This window comes from Drosophila sulfurigaster, chromosome 3 (genome assembly GCF_023558435.1).
Source record: "Drosophila sulfurigaster albostrigata strain 15112-1811.04 chromosome 3, ASM2355843v2, whole genome shotgun sequence".
NCBI lineage: Eukaryota > Metazoa > Arthropoda > Insecta > Diptera > Drosophilidae > Drosophila > Drosophila sulfurigaster.
This window is the reverse complement of record NC_084883.1, coordinates 22,526,413-22,553,549: the sequence shown is the minus strand read 5'-3', so window position 1 is coordinate 22,553,549 and position 27,137 is coordinate 22,526,413. Positions and strand designations below refer to the sequence as shown.

The following is a 27,137-nucleotide window of genomic DNA, read 5'->3' as shown; positions in this document are numbered from 1 at the left end:
CTGCTGCTGTTGTTGTTGTTGTTGTTGCTTTGACTGGTTGCGAGGCATCTTCAATTTTTCACATACTCTTCGGATACATCATTGTCAAGTGCCGGGTGCTTAATGAAAGTAACGAGCGACAATGGCCAACAACTTGGGCACATGTCAGCTTCATACACGTACGCGTAGCAGCCATCAAATTACCAACTAGATTGAATTTACAGTCCTCACCGCGCCTCTCCTCGCATTGCAGATCAGACATCCTTTGAATGTCGCTGGGCGAGTCATCGATGTTGTGCCGCGGATTAATGTCCTCTTTTAAAGGCAAATGGATTCCAAGTTTATGCTAATGCCAAACATGCGAACTTCTGCCAACCCTTTTTACTACAACCAATCGCATCAAAACCTTTTGCCACAAGCCCAACAATTCGCATAAAAGTCTTTACGTCTTCCATACCTAAAGGAAGCCCTAGAATTGTAGTTGCAGCTGAAATGTTGAGAGTAATCCTGAGACACCTGTGACCCTCAATTGTCAGCGTTGATCTTCCTAAGAAGTTGCAATTCTCTCAGCAACTCAGTTTCTTAGTTTCTCTCAGTGAGAGAACTAGAATTACCTGATCCTCTATAGGTGGCATTCCGATTAATATGAATTAAGTCATACAGACAATGGGTCATAGTTATAAGATATTTTCTTAGGACACAGACAAAAAGAAAAAAAGACGTTGTAAAAACTATAATTTAAATCGCAAGTTTTAAAACTATTCGATCGAAAAAATTCTTGATGCAAAAATTCCAAAATGAAAAATTCCTCAACTAAATATAGAGATTCATTTTAGAAGTATATATAAATTTGTTAGGTAACGCACCAAAATATAAGACAGACCATAAGAACAAATTTCTTATATATTTTTTTTAAATAATCTAAATTTAAGAACCTTTTCATTTTATATGAGGCGATTCCTTCTGGGTTCAAATTTAGCATTTTTCAAATCTTTAAGAACATTTTCATTATTTATTTTACAATTTTTATTTTGCTATCTTCTTCATTATATTTTGACATTATTTCTTCATGATTAAATAAATTATTCTTGGTTTTAATATAGCCCTTCAGTTTTCTATGCAAAATTAATTATTAAATGCTAAATTCTCGTATATAAAATCTACAATTTATTAAAATTTTCGTCTGAATTTCTAGACCAATTTCGATTCTTGTTTAATGGCTGAAGCTGGATTATGGCATATTTGCCGTAAACTTTCGTACACCAATCTCAACTAACTTATGCAACAACATGCCACAATTTCACACACACGCACACACGTACGTAAATCACGTGTATATAGTGGCAATAAGGGGATTATCTGCAATACCAAAAACAAAAAAAATGAGCACAACAACTTTAGTTGTAGTGGAAAATTTTGTTGAATTTATACGCAAGTTCATAAACAAAGTACTAAAAGGATTTAAGTTTGGCAACAGGAACACCAACAGCAGCAGAGGAGGAGAGAGAAGAGGGAAGGGAAGGGCAACAATGGAGCACAATGATGCCATAAACAATAAACAGGCAAGTTGGGAAGCCTGTAAATTGTTTTGGCTAAAGCTGGCGCAAGCCACAAAACACACAAAACTATGCCGCACTCATTGGGAAGACTTTCCACTCTCTTCCCCTCCACACTCTCGCTCACAGTGTGGCAAAAACTTTACGTGGAGCTCAGCAGAAGGAGTTAAGGGAAGTGGAGGATAGGGAGCAATGCAAGTGGCTGGGATTTGTGCAGCCAAAAAGTTCAAGTGCCTGTGTGAAATTAATTGTTGCCCGTCTATGTAGACGTCTCCAGCTTGAGGCAACTTCTCCTCCACTCCCAATTGCCACTCCTCCTTTGGCAATTCCCACTCCGAATCGGGGCTCTCAATGGCAGCAGCCATATTTAAGCCAAAACAAAGCTATCACTTACAAAGAGCGACTGTGGAGAGCTGGCAAGGATTAGTGCAAAGGACCAAGAGACTGCGTCATGTGAAATTCAATTAGGCGTCCATGACGTGCCACATTGCGCATCAAGGCGAAAGAGTTGTTGTTGCTCGAGTTGTTGTTATTGTTGCTTGCTGGGCAATAAAACACAATGCAGATAATTTGGCGCTTGGTTTGCTTTTTTCAATTTCTTGGAAGCCAAGGCGCTGTAATTTGCCACATAAGTCACAGAGAGTCACAGTCATTGACTGTCTGACAGGCCAAAACCAACAGCTCAATTTTATACCCTGTAAATGTGAGGCAACTGCAGAGGGTATAACAGGAATGAACTCCTTCGCAAGCGAATTCATCAGCAACTAAATAATTTGTATAATAATGAGTAACTATAATGTTGTGCTTACTCCTTGGCTGCTGCTGCTTTTGCTGCTTCTGCTGGATAACCGCAGACTGACCTCATCTGTAGCTGGCTGCGCTTGTTCGGGGCGTGGCCGCTGGCCGTGTTTGGCCCGGCCACACCCACATCCTCTAATGGCGGCCTCCACGGGACACGCAATCGCAGCTGCACTCACACTTTCTGCCGAGCTTCACTGCGAAGCGTATTAAACTAACAAGATTAAAGTTGAAATTGTAAATTGCTTCTTAGTCTAATTACGAGACGCCTTTGTTGTTGCTGCTGTTGTTGTTGCTGCTGATGTTGCAGATGTTTTTGTTGTGGCTGCAGTTGCAGTTGATCACCATGATCATCAAACTGGACTCCCTTGGAGTCTCTGTGTGTTGCTTCGCTTTCAACTCTTCTGCTTCTGCAGAAAATTTTCCTTTTTAATCGCGTGCTTCAATGTATTTCTCTTTGCGTGTATGTGTGTGTGTGCAAGCTTGTATCTTGTTGCAAACCGTCCATTTTCGTACTTTAATTACAACAACTAACAAAACGAGCTGCATAAACAAGACGGGGAGCAACATGAGCGAACGAACGTCTCTCAGAGGCAATTACAAAACCCAGGCCACAAGTTAAGATCTGTTTTCGTTTATGTGTGCAGCTACTTCTCTACTTATTCTCTTCCCCCTCCTTCATCTTCTACCTCTGCTTAGTCTACTTCTACTTGCCACTTATTATGTTATGTTGCGCTTGTTGTAGTTGCTTTATTAAATTTCTAATCATTGGCTAAGATTTACATTCAGATACGTGTTGCATTTTTAGCTCAAGCGAACATGATCGCACTCGGCGCCAATCTTATAGATAGTGTCAAAAAAAAACTACAATAAAAAATTATATAACAGATTTCCTTTCACTAAATAAAATTCGTAAAAGTGGTGGTATAGAATTTATTAAGATATGGCCGTAATAAAATACGTTCATATATATTTATGTTTTGGAAAATAATAAAAGAACGAGCTACAACTACTGCGTTAAATTCCTAACTGTCAATGTAAATATAAATCCAAGGACCGATAAAATGGCTGAAGAATTAAATAGTTGACAACAATATAAAGTTGCTAATCAATGAACTTGCTGAATAATACCGTCCTGTTTGCTTTAACTCGAAATGGCTATAAAAATTGTTCACATTTTAGTGTTAACCTTATATGCCACAACGTTTATGTATCTCACATACTCCTGAAGAAAGTAAGACTCGATTTTGCAATGTTGCTGACGCTTTTTAAGGCAACAGATACGAGTACTTCCTCAAGTGCAGGAAATATGTGGCAATGGCAAAGATTTTTTCAATTTACCAGTCGCAGCTAGAGAGATACATAATATGTATGCATTACAAATGGTTTGGCTGATGATGCTGAAGCATCAAGCTGCGACCGCAGCGCAGTGCAGTGCAGCTTATTGCCAAGTTATGAGTATGCCACCAGACCCTAATCGAGTCCATACAACGGTAATTGCACTCGCAGATAAATATCACTGTTAGAAAACCCACATGACTGCAATTGCAAGGAGGGGCGAGAGAGTGGAGTGAAGAGTGGACAACGACGAACGGCAATAGCAAATGACAACGGCAACAGCAACAGCAACAGCGAGAAGCGAACGACGAACGGCAACTTTCTGGCCAAGTTGATGCTGTTTGTGCGCGCACTCTGGGCAAAAGTGGTCAACAGAAATGGTAAGACGAGCCATAGATTGGCTGCATCTTTGATTCGTCTCTCGTCTCTCCCATATCTCTTCTCTTTTGCTTGTTGTCTCACTCTGCGAGCTGTCTAGAACATTTGTAAGCAGGCGAAAGCAAAACGAATAAAGCCAAGGCAAAAATGCTTTATTAATTTTAACCGTTTGCTGCGTGCTCGAAACTGAACCTGATCCTGGACTTGTGGCTGTGGCTGGGGCGACTCTTGCATCGGGGCATCCAAGCAGCAAGCAGTTGTCGTGAGACAAGTTTATTTGGCTCAGTGCCGTGTTGACGTTTAATAAATTTACGAATTGTGGCCGTGCGCTGCATGTGGCCATCGCATTGCCATTGCCAATGGTCAATGGCATGCTTGGATGCTGCATTGGCAGTTAGACAAAGTACGTGCACTTTGGGGCAGCTGCTGCTCCAACTGTTGCTGCTGCTGCTGCGGTGGCTGCTGACTGCGGTTGCAACTCGTTGGCCCGATAAGCGAAGCGACTGCCGTGCGGCATCATCAATCTTTGGGGCCTTACGAATGCCAGTTGCCGGCGATTTTAATGTGCCATATCAATCGTTGCATTAAGCCCCATCGATGACGAAGGCTCAGCGGCGGCAGCAGCAGCAAACTCTTAATTTCTTTTAAATAAACGCATATTGTAGAACTGGCTGCAACTGCAACTGCAACACTCGAGTGTTGCGCTTTGAGTGGAGCGTAGAGTGCACTTTGTAAAAACAAGAGAGAGAGAGAGAAAAAAACATTTTTGCAGTAATTAAAATCTTTGACTGAAAAAGGCGTCATCGTTCTTCCGTTTGTGACTTTGTTTCGCTTTTCGAGAGGACTTCGAGTGCTTCCAATGCAACAGAACAGAACAGAACAGAAGTAGCAGCAGCAGTTGAAGAAGCAGCAACAATCAAAAGATAAACTGCCGCCAAGTCGCAGGTTGCAGGTTGCAGTCGCCAAGTTGCAAGTTGCCAGTTTGCCCAGTTGCTGCTGCATTCATTGAAGTCCATTTAGACTGCAATTAAAAAACTCACAACTTATGCGACAAGAGCGGGAAGGAAGGCGAAGAGAGAGAGGGGGAGAGAGGGAGCGATAAGGGCAGTCGAAGTCAGTAGCAGAAGCTGAAGCTGAAGACACTGGCTAAAGGCTTCAAGTTCACTTAACTTTGGCATAAATGTGAAGCTTCCAACGAAGGAATGTGCGGCTACTATCTAGACTGAGAGCAAGTGTGTGTACGAGTGTGTATGTGTGTGTGCGAGTGTGTGTGTGTATTGGGTGTACCACCTTAGCAACCTGTTCTCAACTGGCCAAGAGCAAAAAGCCAAGAGCGAGAGACACTGACAGCAAAAAGTGAATTAAGTGAATAAGAAGAACATGTTTGTGAAAATTGTGCGAATGCTTCAAATAATTAAGTAGGTGGACGCAGACATGGAAAAGCCAAAGTCAAAGCCAAATGGCAAACCAAGGAAATGCTTAGGAAAATTGGTAAATGAGAAATGGCAAATGGCAAAGTGGTAAATGGTAAATGGTTAATGAGTTAAAAGGGCAATGTCATGAGAGCTGAGAATGAATGCGAATACCCCACGGGGGTTAACCATATGTAATTTCGTTTTTCTGGCTAATGAGACAAGGCGTAGCAGGAATTCGCATGCCACAAAAGTCTAGCAAATCTAGCATATCTTTTACCTCTTTGCCTTTGCCTTGGCACTTTAATGAGTAGGCAAAAAATAAGTATCTCTAGTCCAAATGTTCATCGAGTCGGACAGAGTGTCGTTTACTTTATACTTTTTATTTTGCCAGCTGCAAGTTGTGGAGAGCTCAGATAACTCTTGTGTCCCTGCTGTTGCTGCTGCTGCTGTCCAATCGATCACTGACGACGATCTGCAATCTCAATCTGTGAACGCTTCGATTCGCCCCTGTACTGCACTACACCGAACACTCACAACACTCAACACGTTTTCAGCACTCAAATGATTCAAAAGAAGACAAATGGCATGCGCTTCTGCTGCTGACAGGGCAACCAACATCCTGCAGCAGCTACAGCTCCAGCTCCAGCTGCAGGTCGACTCAATGCCAACTCAAATTCCAATAAACCATGAGAAAAGTATTTTTATTTAACAGCTTTGCCCAAAAACTTTGGCTTCATAAGGTCGTTTGTCGCACATGTTTACTTGCACTTGCAGTCTCATAAATTAGATTGAAAACGAAGCTGTAACATCGAAAGAGGGCAGCACACAGAGAGAAGGGTCAGTGTCCAAACTGAAATCGACAACAAATCAATTTTTGTGCCATTGCAGCAGAAAATGCTGCCCACATGGCTCCAACCCCAATGAGTGGAAAACTTTTTCCCTTTTCGCCACTAGTTTTCAATTTTCCCCTCCACACACACACACACACATACACACAGCTGGAAGCTTGGACACAATCTGTGCGGCATTTGGAGCTGTAGCTGAGGAACTGTTTAGATGGCCAGTAAAAATGCCATTTCCGCTTGTTGCCGACCGAGCCCGAACGTAAAAACTTTTGCCAAAAGTATTTCGCTCGTAAAATTGCGACTGACACATGCGAACAAAGTGTTGACTACTGAGCCCTTGTTCTTGTTCCTGTTGTTGCAGTTGTTGATGTTATGGGAACTTGGCAATCTTTTATTACTATTTAATAGTAGACAGCTTTTATGACAGACACGGCGCGGCACAGGAAGTCGGCCATTTTGCTGTGCGTTTTTCACACATTAATTTGAGTATTTGGAGTCCACAGCGGGGAATGCAGCTTTCCGAGTTATAAAAGTGCGTTATTGACATTTTTAGCTGACAATAAAAGTCGCCAATGCCAAAAGTAATTTCAATTTCAGATTCAGATTTTCGATTTTGAGAACAACCCCCTCGAGTCACCCCACAAAGGAGAAGAAGAATAAAATAGAAATAGAAGTAGGAAAAAAAAGGCTGCCAAGTCAGAGAAAAAGCATTCAAATCAAATGTGTGATGGGGGAGAATAAAATGCACCTTGAATTGCCTCGAGGGTGCCATGCGATGCCATGTTTCACCTTCTCTCAACGTCGTCGACGTCGCGACGTCATCAGCCAATGTCACTAAGTATGCTCACATTTTATTCATTGGCCTCCTGCCTCCTCGACTCCCCCAAACATATTTCGCAGATCTTCTTACCCTCGTCCCAAATTGGGCAACGGTGCGTAACGCATGCACATTTATAAGAATTGCAAATAACTTTAAGCAAAGTTCTCGGGCACACGACCGAGAGCTCAAGCTCTTTGCCAAGTCACCGCGAAACTGAACTGTGCTGGCCACAAGGCATCTCCCATTCCCGGCTAGAGTCGCAGCAGCCACAACCACTTCTTGCCCACTTGGCCGCACTCCTTGCCTTGTCCCCACCATCATCGTCTTCATCATCATCATCGTCATCGTTGCTGCTTGTTTTCATGGAGTTTGGGTGTAGCCGCAAGGACGATGGAGACGCCTCTCGTAAATGCCAAATCTCAAGGGTGGCATAAATGTTGTCCTTCAACTTGGCTGGCCATGGCTCGTACTTAGTGCTGGTAGTTGTTATTCACATTGTTGTTATTGCTGCTGCTCCTTTCGCTGCTGTCCTGTCCTGGCTGATAGCTTAAGTGGCTGCATTATTGTCGGGGTTTAACTAACACTAAAACTGATTGATTTTAATTTTCATGCATTTACATTCATTAGCTTTTATTGACCCAACTCTGATGTGCCTTGAGCGTGCAACTTGATTGATTGCATTCCATTGCGTTATTAATTAAATTCGAAATTGCTCCGCATTTTTGCGCAAATACAAATTTATGAATGGAATTGAAAGTAAAAAATTAAATTAAATTTGTATTGCTTCACATTTTATTTGACTATTAGTTTCTTGTGCGTGTTTTTAATAAATAACTTTTTTTGAAGAATGAAATACTCAACATTATAAAAACATTACTATACGATTGAATGAACTCTGTACGTAAAAGTTTTTTATCAATTAATTTAATTGAATAAATTCGATATGAAGCTGCGTTTTTTTATTTATTAAAATATTTTTTGTAACCACATGATTACAAACATCATTTTTCTTGTATTGCATATATGAATTTTTAAATATAAACCGACATTCGTGCTTAATTACTATAAATAAATGTGCACGTGGTTGTAATTTCATCATTTATTCAATTTTCGATTTTTATTCAATTATTAATTAATTATATTTCTATTTTCTATTTATTTGCCTTTTTATCGCTACAAGTCAATACTGTCAACACTGTCAAAATAAGTCGACGAGTCATTTATGTTAACATTAATTTAATTCAATTTAACTTATTATTATTTTGAAATCTAAAATTTATTATTAATTCATTTATTTATTTTACATTTATTCTGTTCAAAAGTCGTTAAATAAATGTAGTCTTAACTAACAAAGGATTCATTAATATTTTAATAACTAAAGGCAATGACAACAATTATCACGTCACTTGAAAAGCAAAATAAAAACGAAAGAGAAACGTTCTGATATACACGCTCTTAAGCTAGCGCACGAAATGCGAGTGAAGAGCATGTTTTACTCTGCGCCTGTGCGTATGCAACATGATTTGGTTCGAAGCCGGTTGAAAGGCAAACCAAAACAATGAGCCCAACCACCCACGCCACGAGTTACAAAGTAATGCACACAGACACACACTCACACATAAACACACACATCCATAGACACTTGTTCGATGGCAGACTTGGCGTCTCCAGGCAAGTTGGCCCTGCCAGACAGCGTGTCCTTGTGTCATGCTTTTGGGTCTGGCGAATCAGTTGCGGTTTGCAAACGCGGCACAACACAACGTGCAAGCGGGATTTTATAACGAAAAACAACGGGGCGTTCTCGTTAACGTTAACGTCAACGCTATCGCTATTGCTTCTTTCGCTTGTTCGCTCTGAGTTCGCGTGCGTTTTTTTGGTCGAGCCTTCAAATCAAAATTGTTTGCACTTTTGCAACAGGACGCGACAAATTTCCGCTTCGATGCATAATTTGAGTTTTGCGCCTTTGTGCTGATTTTTCAAGTTCAGCGACTCTGAAATAAAGGGTTGAAGTTGCAAGTTAAAATTCAAGCATCGCATATCATTACGCCTGGTAATTTTCTAATGACGTCGCGTCATCGTCGTTGCTTGTCAACTAAAGCAAAGTGTGAGTCGCGTGTGTCTGCATTTATGCATAATTGAATAACGAAGGTGAAAATTGAAATGTTAACAAATTGAATTTGTACTGTTTCCGACGACCCATCAAATACGTCTCGAAACTGCCCCCAAAGTTTTACTGACTGCGGTGGGGGTCGTAAAGTAAGATTGTAAATTGCTTAACGAGCCAAGTCCAAGACTTTGCAAAACTCTTCGAGTACGTGCTCCAGTAGTAAATTTCTAATTGGATTAGGAGTCAACAACCCGCCAGCGAGGTGAGCATAACATAATGAACTTCACAAGTCCAAGTGGTACTCTCTGTCAATCAAGTTAGCTAAGTATTTGCCGAGACAAAAGATTGTCCAAGGTTCAACGCCAACTAATTGGCCCAGGCCTTTTAATGAGTCGAGGAAGGTGTCATGTGATACGAATGCTTAATTTGTGTTGGCATCCAATTTCACAGGCTGTAACTATCCATCAATGTTGATATCCAGCTTAGGATTCAGTCGAATTTTTGTGTGATGCCTTTGGGGAAGAGTTTGATGTGCCCTTAGACAATTGTGGCACGCAACTTGGCCATGTATCATTAACACTTAACAACTACAACTACGAGCATTAAAATAACAATATTGCAAGCACATTTATTTTAATTTGCTCACTCTGCTTGGCAGCAAACGTGAAATGAGCCACTGTCACGCCCACCGCTCACCGCACTTCACTCTCTATGCTGAGTGGCGTCACCGATAAGCAGTGGCATTATGCAAATGCTGAGAAAAACCACAAGGCTGCTCTAGCATAGCTTATCGCCTGGAGGCGACACCTAATAATGAATACTAATTTGCTCATTAACGCGCTGACACCACAGACAAAAAACATTATTTCAACTTTCAACTTGCTTTGAACACACAACAAGTTGAACAACTTTGCCATGTGTGGGAAATTTGCAAGGTATAAATTATTAAAATTAATTAAATCGCAATGTCAGCTGAGATTTTTCGGCCCAAACTGCAGGTAAAAGCTGAAAGTGCAAATGAAGTTTAATGTGGCTAATCATGTGCCGCCTTCAAGCTAAATATTACAAGAGTTTACGACTCGCTTTCTCTCCTCATATACGTTGTTGCTGTATGTGTTGGGGTTTGAGATAATTAACAATTTAATTATTTACAGAGGAAGGACACAAAACACAGGCACAGACATTTATTAGCCTAGGCACATTCAGTTCTTTGGCTGCATTCAATATTCATAACTCTTCATATTCACAAAAGGCTGAGTCCTCGTTCTCGAGAGCGGAAGTGGAGGATGCTTGCACTTTTGAACCTGTTTGTCCTAATAACGGCAACTGTTTGCTTTTGGACTTAACCGTATTCATTTGTCCATTTCATTTGTTTGCCTTTATGTCAACGTTTGCCTCATTGAGGGTGTTGCCTGTTTAACTGTTTATTGAACCAGCCGGGCAGCATTTCAAAGTGTGGAGACTGGGGCATGCAACACATCATTTAATTGTGTACACAAGAGCTTGTGGCACTTGATGCGTTCGTTGGCTTTTGCTTTCACCTGTCACACAAAAAATACGTAGTTAACTACGTGTCAACAAGTTGCTGCTAAATAAGTAAACATTACTTACAAAAAACTGTTCAATATTCATCATTAGTTTATGTAAATAAAATATGTTGCTGTCATTTATTTAAAATGAGAAAAGTCCTAATTATAATGCTCAATTTTTCACTCCATTGATTCTGAATTTTACATTAATTACCACTAAAAAACGAGGTAATTAATGCATACGCTCTTAATTATTTACCACATAAAAATAATAATTTATGAATAGTCTGTTATTACATTCTAATATTAATCTGTAATTTGAATATTAACATCGATAATTGAACGCAGAACATTATAAGTTTTCCAATGCATTTTAAGAACGTATTCGCCTTTTCCAATAGGAAGTCGAAGATTCAAGCTCTTATCAAACGGCAAATGATCAACAACAAGATCATGCTGCAAATTAATAAAAATATTTATAATAAATCAGTTAAATGTTTACAAAAACTCACATTGTATGGACACGAATGATTCATATTAGTGAATTCATCCATGCGAAAGAATCTGTAGATTGCACTTGCAATTGGATTGCGTCGCTTATTAGTCAAAAACTTGCATCCATCGACAACTGTTTGAAATAGAATCTGTGTGCTGTAACTACGTCGAAAGATTTCAACGTTAATCTGCAATTGACTTCAGAGATTATTTATTCGGACAGGCTTCTCAAACTTACCGTCACATTCGTAATGGGAAGCTTATATAATCTGACTATCATGTTGAGTTCCTTAACGTCGCGACTCTTTGGTTTCAAGACACAGTTTTCAAATTTTATATACACTGGATCCACAGCGATACACCGAAGACCGGTAATTTTCACCAATGTGCACAGTGTTGTGTTATTTGGAAGGATGCCAATCAAGACAACTACCATAAATAATTTCAGTCGCATTTCCAGAAAACTGAACTTACTTTTTTGAACTACAACTTCAATATGCTGAATTATGTTCAGCTTTGTTTTTGAATTATATGGCTGACTAGGCAGCAATAAATTACAATTACTGAAATTCCAATTAATAGGTAATCATCAATGCTAAGCTTTTGACTTTGTTGGTCAGTTTAGATTACTTCAATTAATACAAAATTTGTAAGCCATCAGCACAGTTCACGTATCTGGGAAATGTAAAGATTTAAATAAAATGTAATTCACACTGAATGTGTTGGTTTTGGATAACCTAAAGTTAGCCTATTACTATTAAAGTTATCTTAGTTTTGTATATTCATAATTCTGAATTAATGATAAGCTTTTATCATTGTTCGCTTAGTTGATAATTTATTTATCAATTGTGCTCGACTATGAAATACCCGATACGCAATTTGAATATAAGCAAAAACGTGTGAAATTATTGTTAAAATATAACAAATTAATATTCCAAAAAATACTTAAATATGACAAAAGGTAAATTTGGTTTATCGATATACTACTACATTGCAAATATACCATAGGGTTAAAAATATACCAGACTGGCAACCAAAGCCATTTAGACCCGACTAAAGCAGCCGTTTTTTGTGATATACAAATATTTTTTTAATCAGAAATTATAAATCCTTCCGACTGGTACATACATTACCCTTTTTCCCCATCGTTATCGGGCATAATAATGCATATACAAATATTAGCTGCAGATTTTTTTTTATTAATTTTGTCGACTTTTATATGAAGCTTTAATTAACAACTTCCATTGAAACAATTACAGTTGCGCGAAGTACCTTGTAGGCGAACCAATACATAACCACGTCATAATTTCCATTGCCTAGTGGAACTTGTGTATTTAAATTCGTATCAAAAGGCATATGATTTAAAATAATGTCGTGCTGAAAAGGTAGAAAGTAATTTAATAGAATTTGTCTCTTCAGCTTAAAGTAGTAGAAGCTTACAGAATAGGGACACGAATGATTCACATTGGTGTAGCGATACAAGTTGAACAACTTGTAGATTGCAGTAACAAATGGATTGCGTCGTTTGTTTGACCAATATTGACAGCCATCAAATTCGAAATTGTACAATGATAGGCTGCCACGCCGAAGCTCTGCTCGAATCTACAGAGCAAAGTTTGTAAGTTACTTTACTGACTGATATTTACTATTCACATACCGAAGCATTGGTAACTGGTATTTTGAGCAGTTTGACCACAGCATGGACTTCTTTAGTGTGTCGACTTAAAGTTCTCATTTCACATTTGTCGACGACACAAAACTTTAGATCTTCAGAGTGACACTTAATTGCACTTAATCTTACAATAGTTCCCCAGGTAAACGAATTAATCAGGATTATAATTAGAAGAGCTCCAAGACGTAAATTTCCGATTTTTTGCATTGTTAAAAAAATAGAGCTCGCTGATTCAGTATTTATAACAAACTAAATCAGTTTAAATAACTTTTTTGACAATGGCAACCATTTTGAATGTCATGAAAGCTATAAATATGTGCTTATTATTTTAAATACTGCAATAAACAATAAGAATCAATATTTTTCAAGTGTAATGATTGGAACATGGAAATTAAAAACAAAATTTTATGAGCCTATCGGCATACTTAATTGGACACTTTTGGAAAGTGTTTTGTAAAAAAACAAATTATACCTTTAAAAAAATATATCTAAATCATTTTATGTAAACTACTCAAATTATTCATTGCCATAGTTCTTGTATTTTTGTATTTAATTTATATAAAATACACAATGTTGTTTATAGAATTATTTAGTAAATACAGTTGATGTTAATCAACGATTTGCATTCCAATAGACACAATACCCCGAAGAATATTGTAGGCCAACCAGTAAGAGACTAAAACGTATTCGTCCTTCGGAAGTGGCAAAGGCATATTAAAATACCCAATTAATGGCATTCTATCAAAAATCAGATCATGCTGAAATGCCATAAAATACGTTGATCAGTGGAATGCTTAAAAACATATACTTACATCGTAGGGGCAGGAATGATTCATATTGGTATAGGTATCAACGCGAAAGAAAGTATAAAGAGCTTTTGCGAAAGGATTTTGACGCTTGGTTATCCAAAATTGGCATCCATCCATTTCAAAGCGGTATATTGTTTGCGCATTATGTCCACGACGCTTGATTTCAGCACGTATCTTTAATAGAAAGTGGGCAAAATTTGACTTTCAGTATTTGGGAGTTACCTACCGTTATGTTATCAATCGGTATCTTTAGTAATTTGACCACCAAGCTAAGTTCTCGACGATCTCGATTTTTGGTATTCAGCACACACTTATCAAATCTGCAAAATGATGAGTCTACAGCATTACAGCTGATGCCAGCGGCCTTTATAAGCGTGCCACCCCAAGTATGTTCAACCATATCAATCAGTAGTATAAAAATAACAAATCCAATATAAGAAATCAAGCGCATTTTTGGAGAAAACAAAGCTCTCTGCTCAGCTGTTTGAATCAAACTAAAAAATTAGTCGAAAAATATTTGGTGAATGATTAATTATTTTTAGTCGATAGCAAGTCTATTATTCAAATAATGAAAAATGTTTTCTCTATCAAATAATTGATTCGTATTAAGTTCAAAACAATTAAAACGATATTTGTGCAGCAGGCAGTGCAGTTAAAACCAGTTTCGTTGTGAGTATTGTTTATCATCACATCACATCCTTTCAACTTTAGTAATTCAGTGACTTTTGCAATATAATAAATGGTTTTTATAATAGATATAATTCCATCTTTTGTTATCAAAAGTAGTAATCCTTTTTTTAACAGTGCGGTGTTATTTATAGAATATACCTACTTTATAAACTACAAAAATAGTAATAGAGTGACTTTTGCAATACAATAATTCAATTTGCTAAACTTCAAACCTATTGAAAATATTCGTACATCAATAACTTATTGTTAATTGCATTTAATTTACATAAGCAATTAATGCTACTCTTTTTATTTATTCATGCGTACTCAATAAAATGCAGAATGTCATTTTAGAAAATTTTAACTTCATCTTAGTCAACCACTTGCATAGTAATAGAAAGAATACTGCGTAGAACTTTGAAAGCCGACCAATAAGCTAATATGGTGTAATCGTCCCTAGCGAGTGGCAAAGGCATATTTAAATTCCTATTGATTTGCATTCGATCTACAATGATATCGTGCTGAAAGGTTTAAAGAAAATCACATTCAATTAAATAATCTTTAAAGGATTAGAATGACTTACATTGTAGGGGCAGGAATGATTTATATTAGTAAACTTCTCCAAGTGAAATAACATGTAGAGCGTTTTTGCAATGGGATTACGACGTTTGTTTCTCCAGTATTGACATCCATCGATTTCGAATTGAAGTATTGGTTGTGATGTGTAGCTACGTCGAAAGAATTCAACACGTAGCTACAATACGAAGCAGATATAAATTAATACTCTGATATGTGAAATTCTATTCTAGTTACCGTTATATTATCCACAGGAATCTGAAGCAATCTGACCACCATGCTAAGTTCCTTAAAGTCACGACTTTTTGCTTTCAGAATACAATTTTCATAACGACAAAACGTTGGATCAACAGCTTGACAACTAAGTCCGGTAATCCTGACCAGTTTTCCCAAAGTACGAGTAATCGTATCTATAAGGAGTATAGAAAGGAGTATTCCTATATATGATTTTAGTCTCATTTTGCGAGAGAACAAAGCTAACTGTTGAACTGTTTAAATGAAACTAAGGCAGAAGTACATTAAATAGTTGAAGTTATTAAAAATTCATTTGGCTTTTAATTATCAGAAATGTAAATCGACATAGATATCAACTCAAATTGTTAATATAAAATGTAATTTACTCATATACTATATGTAGATTATTCTGACATTTGAGTGAATGTGTAGCGATTTTTAATTTTTGTCCGCTGCTTCTCGATGTGATTTTGGTAATCATAATGTGTGTTAATACTATGTTTGAATTTATTCGAATTTATTTTCTGTATTATTTCGTTTGAATTAAAAAATGTTTATTGGGATTTTTAATCAGTAACTTCAAGAGTAGCAGTTGTAATAAAGCGGAGGACATTGTAGGCCAACCAATTTGCATTGATAACATAATCACCCTTTCCAATCATGATTCCCGCACCTAACTCCTTCTGTAACTCCAGATGACTTATTATGATGTCATGCTGAAAAGGAAGAGAACAACTTGATTATATTGTTATTGTAGTCATTATTTGTAAAACTCACATCAAAGGGACAAGAATGATTCAAATTGGAGAACGATTCGATGCGTAAGTACTTGTAGATCGCTTTGGCAAAAGGATTGCGCCGTTTGCTCACCATAAATTGGCATCCATCAATTTCGAACTGATAAATTGGCTGAGTGGAGGCTGCAAGACGTCGCACTATTTCTAGACGAACCTGCAATTCAAAGGGCAAATATCATTAGGATTGATAATGAGAACTCGAATCGCACTTACCGTAACATTATTAACTGGTTTCTGAAGTAATCTTACCACCACGTTAAAATCTTTAACATTACGATTTATTGCTTTTATATCACAACGTTCATAATAACAAAATGATGGATCGACAACTCGACACTTAAATCCAGTTACCCTTAGAATATTTCCACTTGTCACTGTGAGGATAGACAAATAAAAACTTGTATATACTATAAGTTTCATTTCTCTCGGGAAAGTGAACTTTCTGCTTGAATGTATGGACGTGACATGAACGGTAGTATTAGATTGCAGTTGGTATAATATAAAAACAATATTATAAGCAACAATTAAAAATCAATAGACTCGCATTATATTATTTTAAAACAGATTAATGCAATCTTTTCAAAATCTGCAATCAAGTGACGTTATCATATCGTTATTGTGTTGCCATTTTAGCCGATTCTAACTTATTCGACGCGATTTGCACATTGTTGAAAATTATTGTCAAAACAAGTAAGAAAGTTACAGTCGAGTGTGCTCGACTGTGAGATACCCGCTACCCATTTTTAATAAAGGCAAAATATTGCGATATCATTTTCAAAATATACCGAAAATACTAAAACAAACTAAAAATATACCAAATGGTATGTTTGGTATATCGATATAGTACACCATTCAAAATATACTATAAACGGCACAATGTACCAGATTGTCGGCCAAAGCAACTCAGACCCCTAGTAAGTAGGCGTTTTTGCCCATACAAAAGTATTTCTTTAATAACTTCGACAATTTTTATCTGATCGCAACCAAAAGAATCAAAACTACTACAGTAGTTATTGTATATACCAAAATTCGTAGCTCTAACTTTAAAATTACACTTGTTATTCGATTTTTTTGATTTGCGGGGGCGGAAGTGGGCGTGGCAAAAATTTGAAACAAACTTGATCTGCGTGCAAATATAACAAATGCTGTCGAAAAAAATCATAGCTCTATTTCTTATAGTCTCTGAGATCTAGGTGTTCATACGGACAGACGGACAGACACACAGACGGACAGGCTAGATCGTTTCGGCTGTTGACGCTGGTGAAGAATATATATACTTTATAGGGTCGGAGATGCCTCCTTCTACCTGTTACATACATTTCCTGTCGGCACAAAGTTATAATACCCTTCTACCCTATGGGTAGTGGGTATAACAATATTATAAGCAACAATTAAAAATCAATAGACTCGCATTATATTATTTTAAAACAGATTAATGCAATCTGTTCAAAATCTGCAATCAAGTGACGTTACTATCGTTATTGTGTTGCCATTTTAGCCGATTTTAACTTACTCGACGCGATTTGCACATTGTTGAAAATTATTGTCAAAAACAACTACACATTTTACTAAACTTTAAAAGCATCTATGAACTAAGGAACTTTAGATTTCATTTTTGAGATTAATAATCATCATGAGTAAATTAATACTACTTCCCTTGCAACTTTGAAGCAGACAAATACAAGTTGTTAGCAAAACATTTGCCCATCTGCTGCTGACAGACGTTGTGGTATTATTGTTGTTGCTGTGTCAAAGTCGAAATTAAAAAAACAGAAACGCAATGACAAAAACAAACCTGACACCGCCCACCTGTCCTTCTGCCCCCCAAGTCTCGCCTCCCTCGAGCTGATGTTTGGCGCGTGAAAAAACGCGCAACGCATCAGCAGGGACGATGGCAACACTGACATCAACACCAACACCCAACACCATCACAGGCAACAGCAGCAGCAGCAGCAGTAGCAACAACATGGGGAACACGAACAATGCTGCCATAAATAACAAAGGCAAATGTTGCGACACACTCGCGAGGGGAGGAAGCTGGGAAGAGACAGGTGCGGCATGGAACTGGTGCATGGGGAGAACTCTTGCCTGTCACTGGGGCTGGGTGAATGTGCCGTTAGAAGCGCAGCAACAGCAGCAACAGTCGTCGCACCATGACAAACAGACACGTTGCGGCCAGAGGGGGCGGGACTGGGTGGTGGCAAGAAAATATTTACAATCAAGTCGATTAACAAAAGGAAACCTTGTGACGCGCACTTTGAGTTCTGTACTGTTCTGTATTCCTCTTTTTTTTTTTTTTTTTTTTCTTTTTTACTTCTGTTGCTGCTGCTTCTTGTTGGTTTTTTAATTAAAAATCAGTAGACCCACGCAGTAGGCAGCAGGCGACTCCCCCATTTTCGTCCCCATCCGTTACCCCAAACGATTCTTGCAACTTTTCCTCAACGACTGTCATCAGCGCCATTTTGCAAATCAACGCAATGATTGCGCCTGGTTGTTTTGTCATCACATTTCGTATACAAAAAACGAATATTTTTCATAAATATTATGGGGCTTCAACTGCTTCTTCTTCTTCTTCTTGTCGGCACTTGAGACTTTTGCCACATTTCCCCAGCAAGCAAACAGTTTTCAAGCAGCGACGTCATCATTAGGGCAACATTGCCGCCGCCTACGCAGGAAGCTGGAAGCTGGAAGCTGCAAACTGAAAACTGGAGACAAGAGCTTTTGCGTTTGGATGCGATTGTTTCGGCTCCCGCTGCTTTTTGCCACAACTCCAGAATTTACACTGTGTGCTTATTGTCTTAAGAGCAGCTTCCCTGAACACAATATGTATGCATGGGGTATACTAGGGGATTGCCATAGGGCTTGGCTCTGGCTCTATACGCACACTGTGCGCCTTTCATATGGAACGGATGAACGGATGTAACGGTGGCCTCATTGCCAACGAATGACTGGCAATATGAGGCACAGTGGAGTAAATGTTTGCTCTGAACTAGATTTATAGTAAATAAACAATACGTTTTGTTTTTCGCATTGAAATCCTTTTTCTCCTGACTTTTATCTTTTGTTCCATAAATACTTTCGAAACTAATTTCCATATCTGATATTCAAATGGAATGTAGTCCACTGTGCGTACTTTCTCTACACAACAATTGCATCGTTTTGAGGCATTGCTCCGCTCCGCCTGCTGTTAGCACTTCAATTCCCCATTCTTATTATATTTTATGCAATTTTTCACTTTACGACTTTCACGTTGTTTATGCAAATAAGCGTCAAATGCTATTTGAATTTAACGAAAAGAATTACGTTAACGCGATTGTCAACGCCCAGGCTCGATATTGTGTTGTTTCCCTGAGATGCGAGCAAGATTATGATTATGACAGTCACAGACTTGGTAGAGAGATGTACATAACATACATACATACATACGTAGTGGGGGATCAGGCGCCATGTTGTGTGCAGATGGAAAAGTTAATAACATGTCAAGAGTGAGAGAACGAGGCAGTTATCCCACAGTGTACGCGCACTAGCTTTATCCCTGTCTACCTTTCAGCTTGGACACGTGCAGGCAACAAGCCACACAACAGTTGTTGCTGTAGTTGCTGCTGCTGCTACTTTTACAAAGTGTAAATTGTTTTAATACTTTTTAGTGCTTTATGACGCCATCTTGGTAGCGATAGCGTTGCTAGCGCTGCTTTAGTCTGCGTCAGCTGCGCCAAAGTGCGCTGCTCTGCTGACTGCTGACTCCTGGCACCAACTCTCTCACTCTCACTCTCGCTCACTCACACTGGCACTTACACTCTCACTCTCACTACTCCACTTGCTACTCTCCACTCCTAGTACTGCAGCGTACACGTGTAGAGCGCACGTTAAAATCTCAACTTTTACGACCTTTGCAGCGGCATCGCGGGGGACACTCGTTGGCAATGTCGTTTTGTCGTTGTCCTACGAATGTTTTTTTTCAGTTGTTTTACGTGTTTTGTTGTTTTCGTTTTCGTTTTTTTTATTTTTTTTTGTATGTGACGTTGACTTTTACCTGTTGCCCTTCCCCAGTCTGTACTTAGCACAAATGGCAATTGTCAGAGATTCTGCACGTAGCAAACGCCTGTCACCCACCCCCCGCTAGCTAACTGCCAACTACATTTGGCTGACATTTCCAACAGCCAGCAGCCAGAAGTAAACAGGCAACAACCAACATTCAACTGCCAACTGCCAACTGTGTGTCGCAGTTTTAATCAAAATTGTTTCGTTCTGCGCTTTCATTTCACTTCATGAATTGTTCAGCTGGAACTGTCAAATAAAGTTTTGACGCACTTTTTCGGCTATGGGCGTGGGCAAGAGGCGTGGCTTGTATTTGACAGTGCAATGCTGGTAATTAAAATACTTTCGCACTCGCTTTGTTTATGTTCCTGACTGTTCTCTGTTTTCCACAATTAGTTGCACATTTTTGGTTAATTTGTTCGCCCGCTCTACAAATATTTAACTTTGAACAACGCATACTAATTTATTTGCTTTTTGGCATTTTACTCTCATTACAGTTTGGCAAACAATTTGTGAATCATTTCCACTGCTGGATGGCAAAAATGTGACCGCTCTTTGGCAAGTTTGCAAAGTAAGTTATGTTTACATTAAATGGTCGACAAAAACCAAAGCTAAATCATAAAAGCATTGATTAGAAAATAAATGAAATTTAGAAAGTCGGAAAAGTTTCACTATTACATACGTGAATTATTACAGATGGCCAAGAGTGAAATTTCTTTGAATTTTCATTCGCCTTCATCGCGAGGTGTTTGTTTCATTTTCGTTTCGTAGCGACCCTTCCGGCTGATAATAATGATCGACTATGACGATGCTAATGTGGCAACAAAACGCTCAAAACTCGAAATTAAACTCGAGCTGAGCTGCTTGCTGTCTTTAAGTTCTCAGTTCCGCTTCACTCCTGCAGCTGTCGCTGTCTCTTGGGTTGATGAAATGGGTCAGCTCACTAAAGTGCTTGAAATGTGTCAAACAGCCTGCAGCCAATCAGGCAACCAGTAGCGCCTGCTTGACGTTCACGACTCACACCAATAACTTGTTAATAAGCGCACAGAATGCGGCCGCCAAACCAGAAATGCACTCAAACACCGAATATAAAAAAACTCATCAGCTCAATAACTCAACCCCCACTCAAATGTGCTCAGTGCTGACTTCGCGCCGGCAGCCGGCACCTGTTTTGTGTTCGTTTCCTCCACTGCACTTGCTCACTGTGAGAGCGAGAGAGTGAGAGAGTGAGCGAACGAATGAGTGGTGAGTTTCAGCCGGTGATCATCATCACCTGTGTTGAGTTTGACCTGCACCAACCTGTCTGCCTCACTTGCTGCTGTTGAAATTTGCTTTGCTCTCAACGCAACAACAATAGCGCTCGCTTACGCTTACGCTCTCGCTCTTTCTCTCTCTGAAGCTCTTTGCTTGTTGCTCAGATCGGGCTAACAACTTTCTACACGCGCCCAACGCGACTTCAGTTGTGAACGCAACTTCAAAGCGAACGGTTCGTTTGACTGCCGTGTGCGCGTTTTTGGAGAATCGCGCGCGTTTCTCGTGCGTTTTCTGCCGTTTGAGTCGAAGTGATTTCTCATTGATTTTGCGCACGTAATTAGAACAAACGGATTGGCCGTTAATTGCAGCTGACAGTAATTGCTGTGCATGCCGCATACCAGCATCGAACTGCACTTGCAACCGCGTTGCACTGTCTCGTTAATGTGTCAATTGATTTGTGATTGTGATTGACGCGTGTGCTGAGCCATTGCCCAAGAAAGGGGTGTGGGCCATGTGCTAATTGGCAACAGCAACATCAACAACAACCAGCAACAGTTCCCATTTTAACCAAATATGTCCAAGTTGCTATCGAAGAAACACTGGTGGAAGAAGTGCCTGCCACACCACAGTGCACAACAAGATGCGGCGAAAAACTATCGCGAAGTCATCATGCACAGCGAATGCGCCTCCGTCTTGGCCATCACCGACATCAGCAGCAGCAGCACCACCAGCAGCAGCGGCAGTCCCAGCAGCAACAGTCTCAGCTGCGACAGTGCCTCAAAGAGTTCGCAGCCGGATGCGGGCAAGTTGTTTCCACGCAACATGCCCAGCATACGACGCAGTCGTCGCCGTTCCGCCTCCGGGGAACGCAAGGACGCAGCAGCAGCTCCTCCTCCTCCTCCTCCAGTGGCTGTGCCCGCCAAACTGCCGCAGCGAAGTGGCCATCAGTCGCGTCTGTCGACGGTGACCAAATTGACGCCTCGCAAAATGAAGGCCAGCTGCTCCAAGAATCGCACCTTGCCCATCAGCAGCTCCAGCTCGCCACGATGCGCTGCCGTAGTCAAGGCAGCGGTAAAGACCAAAACGAAGCCAAAGCAACTTACGCTGGCACCCTACGACATTGCCCTGGAGCTGCCGGCACAGACGAGCCTGGAGCAACCTGCTCCTAGTCTGGCCATGGCGCTGCACTCGCAGCAATCGAGTCTGATCAGCAGCGATCTTTCCAGCCTCGGTTGCAGTCCGCCGGCCAAGAGGCAGCAGGAGGAGCATTTCCATTCATCGGGCATATCGTGCAACGGCGAGACGGATGATGATGTCGAGGTGGCGATGCTCACGGGCAGCCTCAGTGCGTCGCAGTTGCAACGCATGCAACAGCAACAGCAGCAGCACAAACAAAGCATGCCACATGCCTCACAGTTGTTGCCCCTGAATGCGCTGCGTAGTCTGAATGTTTGCCGGAATCGAAGCGCTGTTTGGCTGCACAATGCGGATACGGAACAGCTGCTGCGACGGAGCACGGAATCGCAATTGGAGATGGCTGGAGTCGTTGGATACGTGAATGCGGCCATTGCTGATGATATACAATTAAGCGATATTGAAGAACAATTGGCCAAGTTTGATGGCCACTCAAAGGTGCCGCAACAGCAACAGCAATTGGAACGAGAACGAGAACGCGAGCAACAACATTGCAAAGCTGCCAAAACGTGAGTTCAACTTTCCGAGCCTCAATCTCAATGGCCATAACTCTTTTGGCCAGAACCCTAAGATAAGCCACCAAATTGTGGCAGCAGCAGGTGGAGTGGGGCAGCGGGGGGAAATCGACTTAATTGGAGCGGCAGCCAAAAAGCCTAATTTGAAATGCGTTTGACGCGCTTCACATTCCAATTTCAAACTCAGCTCCAACTCAACTCCAATTCTAATTCCGATTTCAATTTCTGATAAACCTGTGGGAATATCTCAACAGAAATTAACGACGATGACATGGGGAACATTTTTCGAGTTGTATATAGAACAGTTTATGGGCTAGTTTAATGGCTCTTTAATAGCTTTATATGGGCCTGGCTTCTAAATGCTCGTAAAAGCTACCAGAATTGCCTGTCACATTGCTCTGTGGTGTGAGTTGACCAACAGATTCATTTATTACACATTCACTATGAATGTTCGTTTGTATTGTTGAGCTACCATTCAAATTGTTACAAATATCCTTTCGATTTACTTGTAGATTGTCGTTACTAGGAAATCGTAAAAACAACTGGATTAAAGCACAGTCTTGAAATAGAAATGGACTTAAAGTTTCTTTAAGTTTCCAATTGTTTTAAAATGTATTGATTTTTATTATCCAGACTTTTACGATATCATTTTTATTTCAGTAGTAATATAAAATGTTTAAAGAAGTTATGAATTTCAAAATTTGAATCTGCATTTAATTTAAAACTTTATTGAGGCACGTTATTCAAATAGAAATATCTTTACGCTTATTTACATTTTTAGTTGTTTTCAAATATTTTTGGTTTTAATTCCATGACTTTTATAAGCCTCTTGTTTGAAATACTACAAATTGTTTATGGAAGTTATGAATTTAATTAAAAGCTCGATCAAAGCAAAAGTCTTTAAATCGCAACTGACTTGAAGTTTATTTAGATATTCAATTGCTTCAAAATAGATGTCTCTGGCTTTCACAATATTGTTTAGGTTTTTCATTAAAAAAAATACTACACAATGATTTTTGAAGTTTACTTCTCTAACTGAATTTTTATTCTTTGGTATATAAATAAACATCTTAAGATTCATATTGTGATAAATATTGGAATTAAATTTTGAGTTGTTTTAAGATATTGTGCTTTTTAAATTTCTGTCAATATTGTTTAGATTTTTTATTTAGGAAATTGTACAAATAACAGAATTTTAATTCTAACATAGTACTAGAAAAACTAATTTGCCTTTAAGTATTTGCAAATAAAATAATATTTGTGTAAACATATCTCCTCTGTTTAGTAGATAAATCGATTGAAAATTGATGACACTTTATTGTTGTAATATCAGCCTTTAATCACATTAATGACTCATTGAAAGTAATCTTCAGTGGAAATTAATTTCAACTTTCAAGTCTTGCCACATGCCAACAGAACAGAGAGTTTCATATTTCCAAGGCAAGCTGCTTGCCCCAAGCAGGCAAATAAACAACAATGTTGGTACTGAAAGGGCGTTATTAATGCACGGCTATTTGCAAAACTGACACCAAGAGTTATTTATCAAACAGCTCAGTTCAGTTCAGTTCAGCACGTGGCATCCACAAAGAGGAACGCACAACTGCTCTCCAGCTTGCCAGACTTCAGAGACTTCAGAGTGCAGGCTGTGCCTCATTGAAAATCCTGTTGTCAAGTTTTGTTAACAGGCAAATGAATTGCATGCAACTAAGTGGCAACAGCAGTTCTCAAAAGTGGCCCAGACTTAAATAAGTTGCCACAACTTTCGAGGCTCCAACATCGCCTCGGACCTTCCTTAATTCCCTCTTCGCATTTTGCATCTTCTGTTGTCATTTTGTACGAACTCATTCTTTGTTCACGTAAATTCCATATGTCATTTTAATAACCTCTTGCTTAAGGATGCCCTTCGTTAAGAGGCCGCCTTCTGATGCATTGAGACCTCTGCGTTTGCCACATGACTGCGCACACATCACTTCCCATCCTATCGCATCGCATCGCGTCGTTAAGATGCAAAGATCCCGATGTAGCATCCACACTATCTAAAGATGTGAGCTTCATTTATCGCATCATTTGCAGTAGCTGAAAAATCTTTTGTTAGCATGCCACATTGCACTTGCCCCTTGCCAACAACTAATTTATGCCTCGACAGAGTTGTGAAATTGTGAACAGGTAAACTGGCGATATTCATAAATCTGTCAGCTGCTTAATTAGATTTCCGTTTAATGACTCTTGGCCCGGTCATAAAGAACTGATTGAAAGGGCCACTTGCCACTTGCTCGTGTTTCAAAGTGTTGCATAAATTTGCCATCTGATAAAATCAAAAACGTGCCACGAAATTCGAGCTGTCTGCGAATGCTTCTATTTATGTATTTTCATTGAGCCCTGCATTTCATTCGATTTCTTTTCACTTTATCTCTCATTAGCTTAGCATGTTTTTCATCCTCGGAATGAATTCATGCGACTCATTAGCACACTGGACACTGGGTCCTATTGAATTTCCATTGACTACGGCTACTTAAAGTGTAATTAAGCGAAGCAGCAGCAGCAGCAGCAACGGCAGCTCGATCGGCACTTTGCATTGGAATTCCTGTATTATAGTAGCGAAATGTGTACAATAAAATATAAGTACTATATAAATAAGCTATGTGGTAGAGGAATGGGAATGGAGCTAATGGAGCTGCGAGTGACTCGACTCGACTAGACTGGTTGCCTTTTTAGCTGGGTGGTCTTTGGTTGGCGGCAAGGCTTATCGTTTTACGATTTGCTTTGATTTAAAAAGCGGAGCCAAGCATTTGATTTTAATTGCATTCGATGTGCGCACAAAGCGCTGATGATATATGGCATTTTAATTGAAATTGCGAAAGATGGAAGAGAGGGGGAATTTGGGGAGTGAGGATTTGCAGACATATCAAATGACCGCCCCCCAAAAATAGAAAGAAGCGTAACGCAAATAGTTTTCTTTCTTGCAATTAATTTTTTATTTTGGCTTTCTAAAGGGGCGTATGAGTAATTTTTTATTCTTTCTTTATTATTTTGCACGCGGGGCGTTCACATTTGTGCATTCCTTAACTGTCTGCCATTTATCAGCTGTGATTGGCGGCTCAACCTCCACTTTTCCCACCCGACGAAGTAAAATTTCAATTACGCATATTTCATAATTGCCTCTTCTTGTTTTTACGGCCAATCGTAAAACGAGACGTGCCACAATCATCAATACTAGCAAAGCTAGCAAAATAAATGGGAGGACTAGAATTGATGCCAACACACTTCAACAATTAAAGCATAAATTTCTACAATGCCTCGAATCACATTTTGGCCAAAGCAACACAATGATGATGATAACTTAATGGGCGTACCGTTTTGGTCCGCTTCTCGTCTGGCTGACCAGGTGTTGAGGTTGATGTAATGCCCGTCAGCGTTTTGGGCTACAATTTATTGCATAACAGCCCCAGAATCAATAAAATACATTAGCCAAAGAATGACAGAAATTTACAAGTGAATAGAGCGACAGCCAGCGACGACGAGCAGACAACAAGTTGGCTGATTGATTTTGTTGGCTTTGGGAAATTCAATTTGAAATACACACAAAAATCAATCAAAAATGCTGCGAACAAGTCACTGAAGCAGCACGGGCAATAATTGGCAAAAAAAAAAAAAGAAGAAAAGCAAAGTCAAAATGTGTTTATAAAATAAAATCAAAAACCGCAAATGAAATTAGCGTTGAGCTGGGACGGAAAGAGAGCGGGTGTTAAGCAGTAAACAGGAAAATTGAAGGGCGTTGCTGTGAGCTTATTATGTTTCCTGTTCTTTGATTATTGTTATTACAGTCTGTCTACTTCTTCTAACTGCCCAGGCCAGGCCAACACATGTATCTAGACGCAATTTAGTGGCCATAAGTCAGTCAGAGGTCGTGGCTTGTTTAGTACGTGTATCTCGCAGATAAACGCCGATTATGCGGCTATTTTTATGCGGCGGCAAAAGCGACTGAGAAACGAAAATAAAGAAACAAAAGAATAGAGTCGAAAACCAGTTTTGTGGCCACTTTTGTAATCAACGTTTAATTGAAAATTGAGGTAAGGCATTAAGCGAAAATTAATTAATTTAATGGCCATCATTTTGTAA

General features: G+C 39.4%; 3 protein-coding genes and 1 long non-coding RNA gene across 6 annotated transcripts in view; 2 read left to right on the top strand and 2 right to left on the bottom strand.

The window, feature by feature from the left end:
* Positions 1-11,071: 11,071 nt before the first annotated feature.
* On the bottom strand, positions 11,072-15,557 carry LOC133846087 (uncharacterized). Its single transcript, XM_062280835.1, has 5 exons — positions 15,224-15,557; positions 14,994-15,164; positions 14,794-14,931; positions 11,278-11,448; positions 11,072-11,221 (listed from the first exon to the last, which is right to left on the bottom strand). Exons 1-5 carry the CDS (start codon positions 15,443-15,445, stop codon positions 11,072-11,074), a joined length of 852 nt encoding a protein of 283 aa, XP_062136819.1. The 5' UTR covers positions 15,446-15,557.
* A 161-nt stretch (positions 15,558-15,718) lies between these two features.
* LOC133840663 (uncharacterized) overlaps positions 15,719-27,137 on the bottom strand; it is a 27,073-nt gene continuing 15,654 nt past the window's right edge. Inside the window, exons 2-4 of one of the 2 annotated variants that reach the window (XM_062272614.1) lie at positions 16,231-16,391; positions 15,998-16,171; positions 15,719-15,936 (exon numbers count right to left, since the gene is read on the bottom strand). In XM_062272614.1, the coding sequence (XP_062128598.1) occupies positions 15,787-15,936; positions 15,998-16,171; positions 16,231-16,391 (485 nt within the window). In that variant the 3' untranslated portion in view covers positions 15,719-15,786. The remainder of the gene's footprint in view (positions 15,937-15,997; positions 16,172-16,230; positions 16,392-27,137) is intronic. The other variant, XM_062272615.1, reaches the window with a different exon arrangement.
* The window catches only part of LOC133840660 (protein espinas), a 24,234-nt gene continuing 18,608 nt past the window's right edge, over positions 21,512-27,137 (top strand). The window contains exon 1 of one of the 2 annotated variants that reach the window (XM_062272612.1): positions 21,512-23,012. In XM_062272612.1, coding sequence (XP_062128596.1) covers positions 21,883-23,012 — 1,130 coding nt within the window. In that variant the 5' untranslated portion in view covers positions 21,512-21,882. The remainder of the gene's footprint in view (positions 23,013-27,137) is intronic. The other variant, XM_062272611.1, reaches the window with a different exon arrangement.
* The window catches only part of LOC133840664 (uncharacterized), a 6,286-nt gene continuing 5,188 nt past the window's right edge, over positions 26,040-27,137 (top strand). The window contains exons 1-2 of the long non-coding RNA XR_009894204.1: positions 26,040-26,798; positions 26,869-27,088. This is a non-coding gene — a long non-coding RNA (uncharacterized LOC133840664). The remainder of the gene's footprint in view (positions 26,799-26,868; positions 27,089-27,137) is intronic.

Excerpts from the sequence above, each read along its gene's own strand:
- LOC133846087 (XM_062280835.1), bottom strand. The coding sequence starts at position 15,445 with ATGAGACTAAAATCATATATAGGAATACTCCTTTCTATACTCCTTATA. Across the intron at positions 14,932-14,993 it reads ATCATTCCTGCCCCTACAAT|CACGATATCATTGTAGATCG; the intron begins GTAAGTCATTCT and ends TAAACCTTTCAG. Across the intron at positions 11,449-14,793 it reads TTCTTTCTATTACTATGCAA|ATTAACGTTGAAATCTTTCG; the intron begins GTGGTTGACTAA and ends AGTCAATTGCAG.